The following is a 17,155-nucleotide window of genomic DNA, read 5'->3' on the forward strand; positions in this document are numbered from 1 at the left end:
GAATGAGATGGCTGGATGGCATCACCGACTCGACAGACATGAGTTTGAGTGAACTCCGGGAGTTGGTGATGGACAGGGAGGCCTGGCATGCTGTGATTCATGGGGTCGCAAAGAGTCAGACACGACTGAGCAACTGAACTGAACTGAACTGAGGTTGTTTCTTCAACTAAGAAAACTTGTATTTCAGGGTAACAAAACAGTTGATGAGGGAAATTTCTTTTTTTTAATATTTACTTGTTTATTTTTATTTGGCTGTGCCGGGTCTTATTTGTGGCATGCAGAATCTCTAGTTGTGGCATGTGGGATCTGGTTCCCTGACCAGAGATCGAATCCAGGCCCCGTTCGTTGGGAACTTGGAATCTTAGCCACTGGACCACCAGCAAAGTTCTGGGAAAATTATTTTTTTTTACAGAAAATTCAAGCTGTTAACTATAAATGGAATGATAGAATTAGACAAATCACCATTTTGCCAGTCCTGTCAGAGGTGGATATAGGCAATGATCATCAGTGATGGGGAACTTGGCAATGGATGAGTCAGGCTAACACGTCTTCTTAACTCAGTGATCCAGTTTAACATATCCAAAAGTGGGATAGCACACTTTGTACATCTTCTGATATGATGAAAAGAACATATACTACATCATCTATTAAGTATTTTTGCCAGCTGACTTGAATTCTGAATTTTATTATGCCTTTAGATCTAGCTAACAGCTTAATAGAAAATACATGGCATAGAAACTTATACTAGCCCCACAGGGGTGCAATAAGTCAAATCCAGAATGTGGAAAACTCTACAGGATAAATCATTCAGATTCTTTAGAAAAGTAAATGGCAGAAAATGCAGAGGAAGGGAAATTGTTACAGATAAAATGAGATGCAAGAGGCCCGTCAGATTTGTCTTTTAACTGCAATGAGTGGGACCTGTTTGGATCTTGATTTAGGCAAACTAGCTGTAAGAACTTATTTTTGAAATAATCAGAGAAAGTTGAATTCAATGCCTTTCTTACTATGCTATTAATATATGGCTACTATTAATAGTTATTAATAATGAATAGTCATTAATTCATAACCATTGTTATGGTTACTATGTGGCTTTTAGGGCTTTATCTGGAAGAGATGCATATTGAAGCATTTATAGATGAAACAATATCTTTGGGATTTGCTTGAAATATTCTTGCAAAAAGGAAAATAATGGAAAGGGAGGAGAGATTAAACAAAAATGTCAAATGTTGATAATTCTTGGAGCTGGGGCATGCATATCTGTGGCATGCATGCAATGTAAATGCCCTGTACTGTTCTCTGTCCTGTGCTATCTTTGACAATTTCTGTACCCAAGTTCCTAGACCAGCAGGAACTGGGATAGTTGGGTGACACAGTCAAAGAGATTTCATTTGCCTCCATTTTCTTCTTTTCAAGGCTTCATCTTCTTTGGGAAGAAGAAGTCTCAAGGCATGGAATCGACAAAGCTTCAGTGCTTCGAGTAATGCTGAGATTCCAAAGAACAAGGCTTATTTTTGATACAATTATGAGCTGCTGCTTCTCCATCACAAGTGTTCTGGGGCCCGTAAGTAGCAGACTTGAGGTGTCTGGACTTCAGGGTTTGGTGATTGGTGTGTTTAGATCCATGCCAAGAACTGGAGATGTCTTGAGACTTCCCTGGTGGGTCAGTGTTTAGGACTCCACACCTCCAACTGGGGGGAGATGGGTGTGCAGTTTTGATTCCTGGTTGGGGAACTAAGATCCTATATGCCATGCAGGGGGTGGCCAAAAAAAATAACAATAGTTTTCTTAAACCCCAAAACATAAACAAACAAACAAAAAGATTTGAGGATGTCGGTCTCTCAACTGCTGCTCAGAAAATGAAGGCTTTCTGGGGGCAGTGGAGCTAGTAGTAGTTGGAAGTGCGAATTCTGCAGCCAGTGCTTAGGTTCTAACCTTGGTTCTGCCACTTAATTTCTGGGCGACTTTGAGCAATTTGTTTACCCCTTCTGTGCCTTGGTTCCCTCATGGAATCCCATGATGCTCTCAACCATAGTCCTCATGGAAACTCTCATGTTTGAAATGGAGAGCCTGACATTGTCTGCCTCATAGGATGACATTACATAAGTTCAGTAGAGAAAACATTTAGAACTCAGTCTGGCTCAGGACGTGGGACCCGCTTTGAGAAATGGCTGAACAGCTCGGGGCATGCAGAAGACTCCACGTACCGTAGTTGGGATGAATGGGCTTGCTACTTCCTATTAGCTTCTCGACTGCAGACAGTGAATCTGGCTGTCCCAGCTGGGGTCACGTGCTCACTTGGTTGGTCAGCAGTGGAACACTTTGATTGATGATCCAGCCTAGACTGTGTGCATTGGAGCAGGCGACTGTCTCCCCAGAAGAAAATAGAGGCGCTGTTACCAGCTTGGGGGAGAGGGGTTGCAAGTCAGGAGGAAGCAACAGCTGATGGCACCACAGAGATAAGTGACTTGGGTGACAGTATGTTCTCCATTCGTCCCTCCAGATCCACTCTCCACCCTTGCCCACACCACCCTATGTTATGCCCCTAGTGTGTGACCTCTATGGGTCACATCGGTGGGGTACCTCTGCCTCTGGCTTCTGGTTGCGTTTGACCAGTGGGAGACCCCATCTGGAGGCTGGAGGGAAGGGGAAGGTGAGGGCAAGTTATATATCACTCTGACTTCCTCCCTCCCTGTCACTGAAGGCTGGTGACCAGATCCTGAAATGAAGGGCCCTTTTTGTATGACTTTCTCCTTCTAGGCTTCAGTAAACTCATCCTCCCCTCCCCATTTAGTTCCCTGTGGTTGCTAGCTCCAAGGTGCTTCTCCATTCCTGTTAAATTTCCTCAGTTCTGCCCACATCTTTATAAATAGTCAGGTTATTAACTCCTGTATTACTCCGTGTGTGTGTAATCTATTTCCCATTGACATCGATGCTGAAATGTGGTCTCTGTACTCTGGTGCCAAATCGAATCTGAGACAGAGTTTTGGTGAAGGGCTTCCCAGGTGGAACTAGTGGTGAAAAAAAAAAAAAATCCCTCTGCCAATGCAGGAGATGCAAGAGACACGGGTTCAGTCCCTGAGTTGGGAAGAGCCCCTGGAGTAGGAAATGGCAACCCAGTCCAATATTCTTGCCTGGAAAATTCTACAGACAGAGGAACCTGGTGGGCTACAGCCCATGAGGTCACAAAGAGTTGGACACGACTGAGTGACTAAGCACCCACACACTCACACAGAAAAGAATAGATTTATTGCTTTGCCAGGCAAATGGGGACACAGTGGGCTAATGACCTCAAAACTGTGTGTCCCAATTTAGGGGGATTTGGTGAGGAGTTTTATACCAATCCTCATGGCTCAAACAGTAAAGAATTTGCCTGCAATGATGGAGACCCGGGTTCGATCCCAGGGTTGGGTAGATCTCCTTGAGTAGAAAATGGCAACCCACTCCAGAATTCTTGTCTGGAGAAATCCATGGACAGAGGAGTCACAAAGAGTCACAAAGGGTCAGACATGACCGAGTGACTAACATTTTCACTTTATAGCAATGGTTCAAGGGTGAGGTTTGCTGATGAGATCAGGGTGTGTGTAGGGCCTGCATTCCTTTAATCTGACCTCAGGAGGTTTTCTGATGAGCTTCTGTGGTTCTCGAGGTTATCAAACTGTGACCTCTCTGGAGTAGAGTATTTCATCAAGTAGTTAGCTGCTTCCATTTGTTGGGCATTTTAATTCTGCAGAAGAGCTCAAAGATATTATTATGTGTATCCCTTGAGGAGGAACCAGGAGCCTGCCCCAAGACTGCATTGTTTCTTGGCTGCTCCTTCCTTGTCTCCACATCCCCTCTCTTCCTTTAGGAATGCAGGGAAGGTCATGGAGGCTGAAGTCTATTCCCTACAAACAAGAAATAGGGGGCACAGAATAGGCTTCTGCATCCAGGAGCACCAGAGCGTCCTGCTTGGTTTCAGGACCAGTATGAGGTGGTGGAGCTGGGCTTCAGATCTGGGTCAGTCGAACTCCTAAGTGTCCTCCAACTGGTCTGTGATCTCCTGAGTGTAGAATTATGCTTGAGTCAGTTGTGATCATCTAGTAAGCCCCTTCTCTTGACCTGAGGACCTCACATCCAGTGCACTTTGGTAGGTGTTGCCTGAAAGCAGGATTGGGAAGTCAGAGTGATCTAAACTCCTGTTTCCTTTTAGGTGTTGGTTATACCAAAGATCCTGGAATACACCGAAAACCCATCCAGGGATGTTGCCTATGGAGTTGGGCTTTGCCTTGCCCTTTTTTTCACTGAATGTGTGAAGTCTCTGAGCATGTGCTCATGCTGGGTCATCAACCAGCGCACAGGCATCAGGTTTCGTGCAGCTGTCTTCTCCTTTGCCTTTGAGAAGCTGATACAATTTAAGTCTCTAACACACATCACCATGGGAGAGGTAAGTGACGAGGTTGCACACTGAGGGGGTGCTTTCCTCCTCCTCCTCCACACCTCCTTACTCCAGAGGCCAAGGGAGGGAGAAAAGGCTAGAGACAAGGAAGAAAGAGAAAGGAAATCATTTCCAGGGTAAGTGTTGATAACCATCAATAATTGCCTCTGGAATCATAAGAGCCCGTCAACAGTAAATGAGTTTCCAGCTGTATTCAGAGCCTTAGAGAGGATTTATCCGTCCATTCAATAAATTGTTACTGAGGTATGCTTTGGGCCAAGCCGTATTCTAGGCTCTAGGCAGCTTTGCTCACATCACTCCCCCCGCCCTTTCAAAATCTCATTCATTCTTCAAAGGCCTGGCTTAGCTTGTCTCTCCTTCATGATAGTATCTCTAGACCCCCTCCTTCTGACCCTACTCCCCACCAAGCCCAAATCTGGTCTCTCCACTCAGAAGAGCTCCCTTCAAAGACATAAACTATTTCAGATCCACAACTCCATCCCTCAAAAAGCCCAGCATCTGAATTACACATGACAGTCTCCAAAATACAGTCTGCTAAATGAACTATTGCCACCAAACAGATGCTTCTTCTAACTCAAGTACCAACAATGTAAGCTTTTTATCTTACATGATAATGGATTGTTATTTATTACTGTTCTTCACCATTTTACTCGTTCTCTAACCTTAGGCAACTTGTTCAGCCTCTCTGAAGCTGTGGGATAGTAATAGGACCAGCCTTGTAGAAGTGTTGTCTTAAAGGATTAAATGAGTTAGTACATACAAAGCATGTAGAAGAGGGGCAGTGACCCATGTGTTCAGTTGTATCATTAATTCCTTTTAGGCCTTAAGCATCAAAGTTACCCTGTCCTCCTACACTTGCCTGGAGTTAAAGAATCCATGGCAGCCCTTCTCCCTGTTCTCAGCAAAGTTATCACAGTAACTGTTAACGTCCTCTGAGCCAGATATTATCCCAAACGCGTCACTAAGTTAGTTCAGTCGGTCCTCTGATGACCTCCTACATGATAGCTTCTGTTATTGTGCCCATTGTCATGGAGGTGGAAACTGAGGCCAGGAAAGGGTATGAAACTTGGACAAGATCACACGATTGGTAAGTGGCAGAGCCTGGCTGCAGATTCCAGGCTCTCAACTAGAGCCGTCACCTGCCTTGCTAAGGAGATCTGCATTCAGGCCAATGCTGCTTCCTTTTCTGTTTGTCCGTTCTAAGCCCTACTATATGTGAAGTCCAACTTTCCCAATATCTTCACAGAAGCAGCAAATAAGATGACCCATTTGAAACTGAAGATGGAAGTAGTTGCTCATATGAGGATTTCTAGAGAGTTGCTTCCATGAATTTTATATTAAAATTAATTTTAAGAACACCTGGGTTGTGTCCATGTCCCGGCTCTCGTAAAAGGTGCTGCTGTGAGCATTGGGGTTCCGTGTATCTTCTTCTCAGGATCTATGCCCAGCAGTGGGGTTGCTGGGTCATATAATAGATTTAGTCCTATCCTAGTTTTTAAAGGAATCTCCATACTGTTCTCCATAATGGCTGTATCAGTTTACATTTCTGGCAGAAACTAACACAACACTGAAAATTTTTTAATTAAAAAAACAATCGAAAAAAAGTTTAAAAAAGCACACCTGAATACTTTCTCCTCAGGAAAGAAATAGAAAAAAATAGTATAGATGAGCCCTTACACCTGGTCACTCCTCCTATGCCTGAACTAACATCACCTTCCAACTTTTAAAAGTACGTTTAGGTACACATGTGAATTACCCATAGAAAACATAACATATTTTGTGTGCATGTTTTTGCATAAATAGTACTGCATTTTACATAGTTCTGCAACTTGATTTTACCAATAGAAAATGTAAGATATATATTTTGGGGTGAGATTTTTACATCAGTGTTACTACATCACTCACATCATTTTGCATTTTTTTCTTCTCTCCTCGCTATGTCTTAAATTTCCATGTTGACACATTTAGATCTTCCTCAGTACTTTTCAGTGATGCTTACTCATAATTAAAGCACTTTCTCTTTTTCTTTATTTTTTACTGTGATATAATTGATGTAGAACTTTGTACTAGTACAAAATATACAGCATAATGGGCCTTCCCAGGTGGCGTTAGTGGTAAAGAACCCGACTGCCAATGTATGAGACTTGAGAGACATGGGTTTGATCCCCAGGTCGGAAAGATCCCCTGGAAGAGGGCCTGGCAACCCACTCCAGTATTCTTGCTTGGAAAATCCCATAGACAGAGGAGCCTGGTGGCCTACAGTCCATAGGGTTGCAAAGAGTCGGACATGACTGAAGTGATTTAACATGCACACATGCATTCAGCATAATAATTTGATGTATGCATATATTGCAAAGTGATCACCACAATAAGTTTAGTTAACAACCAGCACTACACATAGTTACAGACTTTTCTTGCGATGAGGATTTTTAAGATCTATTTTCTTAGCAACTTCCAGGTATACAATACAGTTTTGTTAATTATAGTCACCATGCTGTACCTTACATTCCCAGGACTTATTTATCTTGTAACTGGTAGCTTTTACCTTACTTTTGTCCATTTCTATCACCGCCATATAGCCTTCTCAATGTGTGAAAATATTTTTTATCCGCTACCTCATTCAGTTATCATATCAACACTATAAAGTAGGCTGTTTTATTATTCCCATTTTACTGATGAGCAACAGAGGCACAGTGACCGAGCCACACATCTGTGGCTCCATAAAGGACAAGCCTGAGACATCAACACTGACAGTGTGCCCCAGGATCCCGTGTGAACTAACACTTCTTAAGTGAGTGCTTTAACCTTCCCCCACCAGTGGACGTTTAGGAGGTTTCCGGGCTTGCTGCTATGGGCAGCGCTGTAATCGACATCCTTATATGTGTGCTTCCTCCAGCACATCACAGTGTTCCTCAATGGAGAAATGAAAGTGACAGTCATGGGGTTTGTATAATTATTGGTTTTTAAAAGATACTGTTAACTTGTCCTCCAAACTGGCTGTACAAAGTTATGCTCCCCCAACACTAAAAAATTTTAAAGGCTCAGCCTGGGGCACATTCTGGGCACTGGCAGGAGATTGGGTTAAAATGAAAAGAAAACCACTTCTTAGGGATTCAGGTTGGTAATTCCAAAAGACATTAACAAATTGATTCCTTAAATATTTTGTGACTTGGAATGTCAGCTTTTATACAGTGCACTAGGCAGTACATGTTGGGGAGGGAGGGAGTGGGCAGAAGAGTCTATAGCAAAAAAGAGAAAGGAGAAAAAGACTCAGCTCCTGCCAAAAAATGCAGGTATTATTATTAGAATGAATGGAATGGAATAGAATAAAATACTAGAAGCAACTCTGTGGAATCTGGCTATTAGTAGTAGTAGCGATAGTACAAAAATGTAACTTTCGTTGGGTGCAGTCTATGTGTGCAGGTATTTATCTCACTGACATTCTTACAGTAACCATGTAAAGTAGGTGTAATCATTCCAGCTTTACAGGTGGAGGCTCAGAGCGGCAAAGTAGCTTGTTCAGGGTCACACAGCTAGCGACATAAGACCTGTGAACCTGGCGTGTCTCTCCACTCTACCACCCTGCCTCTCAAGCTTGCCTGCCCATAGAAGGCACGGCGAAGCCACCTGTTGCATGCACATGCAGCCTCTTCTGCGAACTTGGAGAGGTGACCCCTGTGTCCACGGGCTTATTGTCTTACAGGCCATTAGCTTCTTCACCAGCGACATAAACTACCTGTACGAGGGAGTGTACTATGGGCCCCTGGCCGTGCTCACCTGCTTACTGTTGATAAGCTGCAGCATCACCTCTTGCATCATTATCGGACCCACAGCACTCATGGCCGTACTGTGCTATCTTCTGATTTTGCCACTGCAGGTAATGTCTTTCTTTGCCGCCCATTTGATGTCGGACATTCCCCAGAACTCCTAGGGAATTGGGGGTGCTTCTGAGTGGGAAGGCTGACCCTTGTTGACTGCTCATTCTATTGCAGGTGAGATTTGGCGTCAATTCCTACCCCAGATGGTTCTCTGGCCACCATGCTGGGGCCTCATAAATATTAATAAGAGGTGAATCTGATGGGTGAGGTCCACCTCATGGGTTTCTGTGAGCGATTATCTGCTTCACAGACTTTCCTCAGTAGCTATCCTCTATGGAAGATTTTGGTTCCTTCTCTTTAACCCAGAATGTGCTGGTATAATAGAGCTGACAGCATGGAACATTGGCACAGTTTAATGGGGGAAAGGAAGCAAATTTGCTGCCAAAGATTCAACTGAAAAAAAAAAATGGGCAAAACAGGAAGTAACTCTTGGATTTGTGTGCTTTGAATTATTGAAATGGAGTGTGTTTTTTTGTCAGTTCAGGTACTCTAATCAAAAGGTGATTGTAGTCTTACTGCATAGCACAGGGAACCATACTCAATATCCCATGACAAACCATAATGGAAAATTATTTATATATATATATATGTGTTTGTGTATAACTGAGTCATTTTGCTGTACTGAGACATTAATACAGCACTATAAATTAACTATACTTCAATAAAAATTTTTTTAAAAGGTGATGTAATTGGTAGAGGGCTTAGGGTTCCCAGAGGCAGAGGAGTCATATTTCTGTTTAGTTAGCCAAGGCCTGGCTTGGAACCCAGAAGAGAAAGCCCCCCAGGCTGTGTGAGGCAGGTGTCTTGAGGCATGATGGCCCAGAGAGGCTTCCAAACCTTCAGCAGGGACCAGGAACCGGGAGTGCAGGATTAGACCCAGGGATTCAGTCCACATGTGGAGCTGACTTTGGAAGTACTCTCATTTGCCACACTAATGCCAGACTGCACTTTCCTGCCCTTATAAAAGATGCTCTTGCTGCATCCTCGCTGCAGATATTCCTGACCAGAAAGCTTCTGGAGTCACAGAATCATACATCAGAGGTCAGTGACCAGCGCATCCGCGTGACCAGTGAAGTTCTCACCAGCATTAAGTTGATTAAAATGTACACCTGGGAGAAGCCATTTACAAAAGTCATTAAAGGTACAGAATACCTGGCTTTCTGCTCTGAGCCTGGGATGTCATGGTGGACTGAGCCTTTCACCTTCTGGGGATTCTTTCATCTTCTGGGGCTTGATATATGCTCCTTGGAGAATGTTCTTGTGATTCATTTCAGACGTTTTGAAATTTTCCAGATCTCAGAAAAAAGGAAACAAAGCTCCTGGAGAGGTGTGGGTTTATCCAGAGTCTGATCACAGTCATCTTGTTCCTCGCCCCCTCCTTAGCTGTAGTGTTGCTCTTCCTCACCCACACAGGCTTACGATCGAAACTCACAATTTCAGCGGTAAGTGCTGGGGTGCTTTGTTTCCTCTCTCATATTGATAGGGAGTTTTCTCACGTGTCCTTTTCCAGTCCATGCCCCCTGAAAGATCTAGAGGTTTTGGAAACGAATGATACAAATGAATCTTGATTTTCCAGACTGTCAGGGTCTTGAGCTTTCTTCCATTTCAGTCCAGACGTGGAGCTGATATCCCCTGCATAGCAGCTGTGGGGGCAGGAGTGGGGTGGGGAATGACCATCATCTGGGGGTGCAGTGGAGGTGAAATGTGTAGTTAAAGCCCAGACGAGGCTGAGGTTGAAAATCCTGAAGCGGGGAAGCTCCTCAGATCTGAAGACAGGGCCCTGAAAATGCATTTTAAATGCAAAGGTCTGGCTTCTTCTGTGTTTTCTTTTGTGGTCTGATCCTGGCCTTGGAGAGCAGCAGCTGCCTTTCAAGGTTAGGAATTTGATTATTTGAGAATAAGACAGAGTGCTACTTTAGAGGCGTCCCAGCTGCTCAGTGGTAAAGAATCCACGGGTTTGATCCCTGGGTCGGGAGGATCCCCTGGAGAAGGAAATGGTAACCCACTCCAGTATTCTTGCCTGGAGAATCCCATGGACACAGGAACCTGGCAGGCTACAGTCCATAGGGTCACAAAGAGTTAGACAAGACTTAGTGACTAAACAACAACAACAAAGCAGCTGTTAGAGAGGTTAGAATCTATCTAGAAAGTCCAGGAGACTGCACCTGAAATAAGAGAAGTAGCATTTGACAGTCTGCAGCCAAGGGCTTGTTGGTGCTCCAGATGGCAGTCACCTCTGCTAGCCCAGCACACACCAAGGAACACCCCAGCAAGTCATTAGGAACACTGTGTAAGGAAAATGCTCAGTGAAACTTTAAGGTCACACTGCGCTTACACCATACCAGGTCAGACTAAAGGTTAGACTAAAGTTCTGTTGGAGTGGAGGTTAATTTGGGCCAAGAAGAGGGTAGAGACGGGGCATGAACTGCATGAATTGGATGCAAGCTTCCTAAGGTACCTCCATGAGGTCATTCTCTGGGATCCTGAGAACCAAGGGTGGTTTGCTACAGTCAGGAAAGGTCTTCTGACAGGGTGAAGTGAGGCATGGATTAAGCTTGAGGCTTAGGGAGTCGGTTTTTTTTTTTTTTTTAATTTTTATTGGATTGTAGCTCATTTACAATGTTGTGTTAGCAAAGTGAATCAGATATATCAATTCTTTTTCAGATTTTTTTCCTATATAGCTCATTACAGAATATTTAAGGGAGTTCCCTGTGCTATATAGTTGGTCCTTGTTAGTTATCTATTTTATATATTGTAGTGTGTACATGTTTATCCCAGTTTCCTAATTTATCTCTTCCCCCCACGTTTCCCCTTTGAAAACTGTAAGTTTAATTTTGAGATCAGTGAGTCTGTTTCTGTTTTGTGAATAAGTACATCTGTATCATTTTAAATTAGATTCCACATATAAATGATATCATATGCTGTTTGTCTTTCTCTGTCTGACTTACTTCACTTAGTATGATAATCTCTAGATTCATCCATGTTGCTGCAAATGGCCTTATTTCATTCTATTTTATGGCTGAATCATATTCCATTGAATGCATGTACCATATCTTCATTATTCATCTGTCATTGAACATTTAGTTGCTTCCATATCTTGGCTATTGTGAATAGTGCTTCCATGAACATTGTGGTGTACATATCTTTTCAAATTATGGTTTTCTCTGAATATATGCCCAGGAGTAGGATTGCTGGGTAATATGGTAGTTTTATATATATATATACATACATATAAATTATATAAATATATATATATTTAAGGAACCTCCATAATGTTCTTCATAATGGTTGTACCAATTTACATTCCCACCAACAGTGTAGGAGGATTCCCTTTTCTCTGCACCCTCTCCAGCATTATTATTTATAGATTTTTTGATTTATTTATTTTTAATTGAAGGATAATTGCTTTACAGTATTACATTTGTTTCTACCAAACATCAACATTAATCAGCCATAGGTTTATCCATGTCCCTTCTCACTTGAACATCCCTCCAACATCCCTACCAATCCCACCCCTTTAGGTTGTTACAGAGCCCCAGTTTGAGTTCCCTGAGTCATGCAACAAATTCCCATTGGCTATCTATTTTGCATTTGGTAATGTATGGAGAAGACTCTTGAGACTTCCTAAAAGAGATCAGTCCTGCGTGTTCACTGGAAGGACTGATGCTAAAGCTGAAACTCCAATACTTTGGCCACCTCATATGAAGAGTTGACTCACTGGAAAAGACCGTGATGCTGGGAGGGATTGGGGGCAGGAGGAGAAGGGGACGACAGAGAATGAGATGGCTGGATGGCATCACCAACTCGATGGATGTGAGTTTGAGTGAACTCCGGGAGTTGGTGATGGACAGGGAGGCCTGGCGTGCTGTGATTCATGGGGTCGCAGAGTCAGACACGACTGAGCGACTGAACTGAATGTATGTTTCCATGTTACTCTCTCCATACCTCCCACCCTCTCCTTCTTCCCTCTCCATCTGTCCATAAGTCTGTTCTCAATGTATCTCCACTGCTGCTCTGCAAATAGGCTCATCAGTACCATCTTTCTAGATTCCATATATATGAATTGCTGCTGCTGCTGCTAAGTCGCATCAGTCGTGTCCGACTCTGTGCGACCCCATAGATGGCTGCCCACCTGGCTCCCCCGTCCCTGGGATTCTCCAGGAAAGAACACTGGAGTGGCTTGCCATTTCTTTCTCCAATGCATGAAAGTGAAAAAGGAAAGTGAAGTCGCTCAGTTATGTCTGACTCTTAACGACCCCATGGCCTGCAGCCCACCAGGCTCCTCCATCCATGGGATTTTCCAGGCAAGAGTACTGGAGTGGGGTGCCATTGCATTCTCTATATATATGCATTAGTATACCATAATTGTTTTTCTCTTTCTGACTTACTTCACTCTGTATACTAGGTTCTAGGTTCATTCACCTCATTAGGACTGACTCTCAAATGTGTTCTTTTTTATGGCTAAGTAACATTCCATTGTAAATATGTACCACAACTTCTTTATCCATTCATCTGTTGATGGACATCTAGGTTGCTTCCATGTCCTAGCTATTATAAATAGAGCTGCAATGAACATTGGGTTACATATGTCTTTTTCAATTTTGGTTTCCTCAGGGTATGTGCCTAGTAGTGGGATTGCTGGGTCATATGGTAGTTTTATTCTTAGTTTTTTTTAAGGAATCTCCATGCCGTTCTCCATAGTGGCTGTATCAATTTTCATTCCAACCAACACTGCAAGGGGGTTCCCTCTTCTCCACACCCTCTCCAGCATTTATTGTTTGTAGATTTTTTTATTATGGCCATTGTGACTAGTGTGAGATGATACCTCTTTGTAGTTTTGATTTGCATTTCTCTAATAATTAATGGTGTTGAACATCTTTTCATGTTTTTTTTTTTTGTCATCTGTCTGTGTTCTTTGGAGAAATGTCTGTTTAGATCGTCTGCCTATTTTTTGAATTTTTTTTTTCTTTTATTGAGCTGCATGAGCTGTTTGTATATTTTGGAGATTAATCCCTTTTGACAACAGTAGTAGTACAAAGCTATGTCACTGGTAACTCTCTGGGTAATTTTTCAGTGCTTCCCAACTATTCCTGTACCACCGTTAGGATTTGGGGCATTTTGCCAATGGGGAAACTGTGGTGGAAGTGACCTGTCTGAGTTAAGGAATTACCCAGTGGCTAAGCTATAAACGCAACCAGGCCTTGTGACTTTAAGATGAGTGCTCTTCCCCATTTTTCCTAGTCTTCCCAAAATACCACGTGAAGGGCCTGCTTGCTGGAAGCTGCAGGTCTGGCTTTGCAGCTTGAAGCTCCGGGATGGGGTCTTCCTTGGGATGGGGGAGCAGGACAGTGTTGAGACACTCACTACCTCCTCTCTGCCTCATCCAGGCCTTCACCACTGTGGCCACCTTGAGTCCCATGCGGCTGTCAGTGTTCTTAGCACCCTTCGCAGTCAAAGGCCTCACAAACTCCAGGTCTGCCGCGGACAGGTTCAAGGTGAGTGGTCAGAGGTCTGACCATACAACCCTTTATTCCATGTTCTCATTTGCCTTCAGCCCCGTGATGTTCCTTCTGAGTGTGACCCCAGGCCAGGCAGAGTCCAGCCTAGATGGAGAGGAACTAACTAGTAGTAGAATTGCTAATCCATCTAACTCAGTGACCTCCTGTGCCCAGGCTGGTGTGGGGCTGGGAAGACAGATGAGTCAGGCTAGTTCCCAGGCCCCAAAGACATTCTAGGACATGGATCCAAACCACATCTCAGCCAGGTGACCTGCAGACCCTGTTCAGGTGTGGGTAGAGTTACCATGATGGTTTTGGTTTTTTAAAAATTGTATCTGTTGCTGGCATTTAAAGAACTAGAAATTGTATATTAAAAACTCAGATTTCTGGATTTTCTTGAATAATCAGAAGATCTGGCAATAGTGGACCCACATTATTCTGTGGCCACAGCAGCTCTAGCCGAGGTGATAGCTGCCCCTCATTTAGTCAGGGAATTCAGGTGGGGTTTGCTGCAGCCTCTACCATGCCATAGCGCACCTCCAGGTCTGGGGCTTACTTTCCATTCATCATCTCAGCAATGGTTTACTTCACTTCTTTACATTTCTGGTCTTGTCCCTATAGGCATCGAAGTTGAAAGACTCTAAACCAATTTCTAAAAGCATTTTATAGTCATCTCTTTTAAATATGTGCAGTCCCCAATCTATATCATCCATTCACTCATACACTTATTAAAAAAAAAAAATTAGCCAGAAGTTTCCTGGCAGTCCCGTGGTTAAGACTCTACACTTTCACTGCTGTTGCTCTGATTGAAGCCCTGGCAGGGAACTTAGATCCTACAAGTCAGACAATGTGGCTTAAAAGAAAAAAGAAAAAAAATGAATGAATACTAGGCATGGAAAACACCACAGTGAGAATGACCAGTATGGTTCCTGCTCTCAGAAGGTTATAATTGTTACCAAGTCCAGGCTCACTCTGCTCACCACATGACAGGCCAATTAATCAAGAGAAGAGATGTTGAGGCAAGGAATACTACTTTATTTGGAAAGTTGGCAGACTGAGAAGATGTCAGAACAATATCTCAGAATAACCATCCTATTGGGGTCTGGATACCAGGTTCTTTTATAGAGCAGAGATGTGGGGAGGTGAGGAAGTAAAAAAGACCATTGGTTTTACAAATATCTCCTGGCATGGCCAGCCTTGGGGAGGAGATGTGTTAATTTCTTCCTTCCTGTAGCCATCCACAAGTGGACAGGGTCCTGAACAAAGACATTCTGGTTTAACATTCAAGCAGAAGGTCAGGGTTCCCTGAGGCAGGCCATTATGTATGAGCAGTATCCTTTCAGTGGATAAAAGCTATGGGAAGCAAAGGTTAAAGTAAAAGAAGCAGATCCAATATGGAGTCAGTTCTTTTCTATAACGTAATCTGGTATTGGATACAGGCAATGTACGAGTGAATTAACCATCAGAGAAGATACATTAGCTTATATGAAGGGCTGTGGTGCCAATAAGGCAGAGTGATGTTCTGGAGTGCATGCTGGGGAGGTCTGGGGTCACAGTGGTCAGGGACGTATCTTTCCCAAGGAGAAGTTTGAGTTGAGTGATAATGACAAAGCAGAGAGGACAGCAAGTACAAAAGCCCTGAGGCTGGAATGAACTTGTCTTGTCTGAGTAACACCAGTTCTTGACTTATCAACAGCCTCAGGAGCTCCCTAACTTCTCAGCTTCAGCTGTTGGGGCCCCTTCTGCCTCCTCCTCCCCACTGGAGTTCTCCTGCCCTTCCCTTCCATGCCTATTTCTACCTGCAGGAGATGAGGCAGCTACAGCCTGGGCTCAGGAGGGTGGGTAGGGATGCTGGCAGAAGGGATGACCAGGGAGACAGCTACAGGGCAGGGAAGGGGGTGGGATGGATGCAGGAGGAAAGGAGGAGGCTGGAAGGGGAGGGTCAGGGCAAAGCTACGGTTTTTCCAGTAGCCATGTAAGAATGTGAGAGTTGGACACAAAGAAGGCTGAGCACCAAAGAACTGATGCTTTCAAATTGTGGTGCTGGAGAAGATTCTTGAGACTCCCTTGGACTACAAGGAGATCAAACCAGTGAATCCTACAGGAAATCAACCTGAATATTCATTAGAAGGACTGATGCTGAAGCTGAAGCTCCAGTACTTTATCCACCTGATGCGAAAAGCTAGCTCATTGGAAAAGACTCTGATGCTGGGAAAGACTGAGGGCAGGAGGAGAAGGGGGCAACTGGGATGAGATGGCTGGATGGCATCACTGACTCAATGGACATGAGTTTGAGCAGACTCCAGCAGATAGTGAAAGACATGCTGCAGTCCATGGGGTCACAAAGAATTAGACACGACTTAGCGACTAAACACCAGCAAGAGGGCTAAGATATCAGACCCTGAGCTGCACTTCCTCAAGGCCTCAAGGGGCTGGGGCTGTTACGCTGGACAGGTACTAACCCTCCAAGTCCCTTCACTTCAAGACCTCTTTTCAGTCACCTGCGTTTTCTGTCTGATGCATAGGCATTTGTCTTTGAGATCCTCAGGCTGGAAGGGGGAGGAAAGATCTCTAAGGCCAGATTCTTTCTCCTCTGTTCCCCTCAGGGATGTATTGAGGAGTCGCCTTGGGGGTTGGGCAGGGAGAAGAAAGCTGCAGGCCCTCAGGAAGGCTGCCTCCATGCAGGTGGCCACAGGTAGGAGGCAAGCTGGCTGCTGGCTGCTGCCGAGGTGGCACACTGGGGCTCTGGGCAAGGCCCCGTGGTGGGCAGCACTCCAGAACACCTTTTCCTTTGCACTGGTTATTTTTTAAAAAATGAGTGAAAAGTCACTGAATGGTATCACTAAAGTCACAGATTGAGAATTTGCTTAGAGCATTTGGGGGTCACCCCATAACCCAGTTTGTTGGTGTCGATTCATGTCCAGATGTGTGCTTGTTACTCTGACATATTAAAGCAGTGTGCTCTTTTTTGTTTTTTAAAGCAAGGGAATGAAAACTACAAATCTGGGGACAGTGGTTGCCCAAAGGGAGGGCTTGGAAAGAGGGGGTTGCTTTGACCCACCAAGCAGGAGGATGAGCTGGGGAAGGACCCTATTGATCGATAAAAGTCAGGGCTCCTGGGTCCGCTGGTGGGCTCACAAATATTCAGTATGTTATTAAAAAATTGCTAAACAAGTAAATGCCCAACTAGCTAAATGAAATAAAGTGGGCCATGCAGTTCCTGCTGATGACTATATGCCTTGACCCAAATATTATAGTTAATTCATTTCAATGTACCTGAGGTTCAATTTTAAAAAATAAACTACCTCTCTTTTCTTAAATTTTATTTTATGTTAGAGTAT

At 43.9% G+C, this 17,155-nt stretch overlaps 1 protein-coding gene across 4 annotated transcripts in view; it reads left to right on the plus strand.

Moving 5' to 3' along the window:
• Positions 1-17,155, plus strand: part of ABCC11 (ATP binding cassette subfamily C member 11) — an 83,790-nt gene that overhangs the window by 21,258 nt on the left and 45,377 nt on the right. For 3 of the 4 annotated variants that reach the window (XM_055412824.2, XM_055412826.2, XM_055412823.2), the window contains exons 5-10: positions 1,417-1,564; positions 4,193-4,426; positions 8,142-8,315; positions 9,310-9,457; positions 9,610-9,758; positions 13,704-13,811. In XM_055412824.2, coding sequence (XP_055268799.2) covers positions 1,417-1,564; positions 4,193-4,426; positions 8,142-8,315; positions 9,310-9,457; positions 9,610-9,758; positions 13,704-13,811 — 961 coding nt within the window. The remainder of the gene's footprint in view (positions 1-1,416; positions 1,565-4,192; positions 4,427-8,141; positions 8,316-9,309; positions 9,458-9,609; positions 9,759-13,703; positions 13,812-17,155) is intronic. The other variant, XM_055412825.2, reaches the window with a different exon arrangement.

Source organism: Moschus berezovskii, chromosome 22 (assembly GCF_049115385.1).
Source record: "Moschus berezovskii isolate FMDL1 chromosome 22, NW_MosBer_1.0, whole genome shotgun sequence".
Lineage (NCBI taxonomy): Eukaryota > Metazoa > Chordata > Mammalia > Artiodactyla > Moschidae > Moschus > Moschus berezovskii.